Raw genomic sequence first — 1,731 nt, forward strand, 5'->3', positions numbered from 1 at the left:
TCAGGAGCTCTGTGTCTTTAACACCGTCTGCCACACCACGTCCACATCTCTTTCCAGGTGATTCAGTCGGGAAGTCAGAATAGACGATGAGGCGTGAAAGTCGATGAGGAAGTAAGATGCGTGCATGTGCTGCTGGCTGTGTTTGCTGATCTTGTACAGGAGCCTTCTGTGGCCAAGGTTCTCCACATCTCTGACCACGGTGCCACGCTCCAGCAAGGTCTCTACCATGCGCCTCGACATGGCCACGGTCTCAGGCCTTTGCATGGCCTTCAGATGGGTAAGTTGGATATTAAACACCGCTTATTTTGGCGCCAAATGCCCAACAGGTTTGTGTGACACTAACACTTGTAGCGTAGTGGTAGTGCTTAAGCCTGATGTGTCACTCCTTGCTTGCACTTACCCTAGCCTTTCCACAAACAACTGTCCTGTGGAGCGTGCACTGCTCTCGACGAATCCACAAGGTGGGGGGAGCGTACTGCCTCTTAAGGTGTGGCACCAAGCCTGGACGTGTGGTATTTTGCCCCGGTGTCGCATCACAGTACAACCCAGGTGATCCCATGCCACCTGAAGTTGTAAGCACTTCTGAGCAGACAAGGCTGCATAAATCCACACGTCAGATCAGCACCATCTCTGGAGCCCAACGGTCACAGCATGGAGGGGTCCCATGCCCCTCTTTTTTTTTTTTTTTTTTCACCAGTGTCCCGAGCATGCCAGCCTGGATGACAAACATGGGGGTACCTTAGCGCCAGGACAGAGGAGCTCAAGCACGTGAAGGCAACAACACCTTATGCCATCAGCCAATGGCCAGCAAGGAAACAATGATGGGCAGGCTGCCACACATGGGTCGGAAGAGGGTCCTTCAACTCCTTGGAAAGACATCCCAATGATTGCCTGCCTAGGTCAGTCCCTGCTTGGGTCGGCCCACTGACCTTTTTATTCTGACCGCCTTGTGTGTGTTGGCAACGTGATTTGCGCCACAATCCGAGTCCACTCTGAGCCTAAGCACACGGGATGCAAGTACGGAAGAGGGTCACCTACTTGCTCCCAGCCTGAGGCCAGCAACCTCTTGTTGTGATTATTTTTTACACCCGCGACGAACTCTCAAAGAACTTTTAGACGTCAGCGTGCTGTGTCTGTGCAGCTTAACAGCAAGCATGATGAACCAAGGGCAAAGCCGCGAGGACCCCATGGCTCTGATTTACCCAGACAAGCCTGCAACTGCATGAAGCAGGTGAAGTTAGCAGCTCGGGATGTACGAACAATGTCGGACACTGCAACTACAACATCCAAATGACAGGCACCAGAACAAAAATCTGCACTGGTAGCAGATGAGCTGAAATGTTTTGACATCAGTGTAGCCTGCTTGAGTGAATGTCGAATCCTAGATGAGGGCGAATTTGTGGACGGTAATTATACCTTCCTCCACTCTGGACGACCAAGTGATCAACCAAAGTTTGAGGATGTGGCTATTGCTATCAAGTCTATCCTGCGTCCATCAGTTGTAAACTGGAAGGGGATCAACTCCAGGATGATGTCAATGCGCATTAAACTGGACAACACCTGCCATGCTACAGTAATCAGTATATACACGCCAACCTTCAAAAGACCACTGGAGGAAAGAACCCTATTTTACAGTGGTGCTTGAAAGTTTGTGAACCCTTGAGAATTTTCTATATTTCTGCATAAATATGACCTAAAACATCATCAGATTTTCACACAAGTCCTAAAAGT

General features: G+C 49.9%; 1 protein-coding gene across 1 annotated transcript; it reads right to left on the reverse strand.

The window, feature by feature from the left end:
• On the reverse strand, positions 1-264 carry LOC132885868 (small ribosomal subunit protein bS6m-like). Its single transcript, XM_060920390.1, has one exon. The coding sequence runs from the start codon at positions 262-264 to the stop codon at positions 1-3; it is 264 nt and encodes an 87-aa protein (XP_060776373.1).
• Positions 265-1,731: the final 1,467 nt, after the last annotated feature.

This window comes from Neoarius graeffei, chromosome 5 (genome assembly GCF_027579695.1).
Source record: "Neoarius graeffei isolate fNeoGra1 chromosome 5, fNeoGra1.pri, whole genome shotgun sequence".
In the NCBI taxonomy this organism is placed as follows: Eukaryota; Metazoa; Chordata; class Actinopteri; order Siluriformes; family Ariidae; genus Neoarius; species Neoarius graeffei.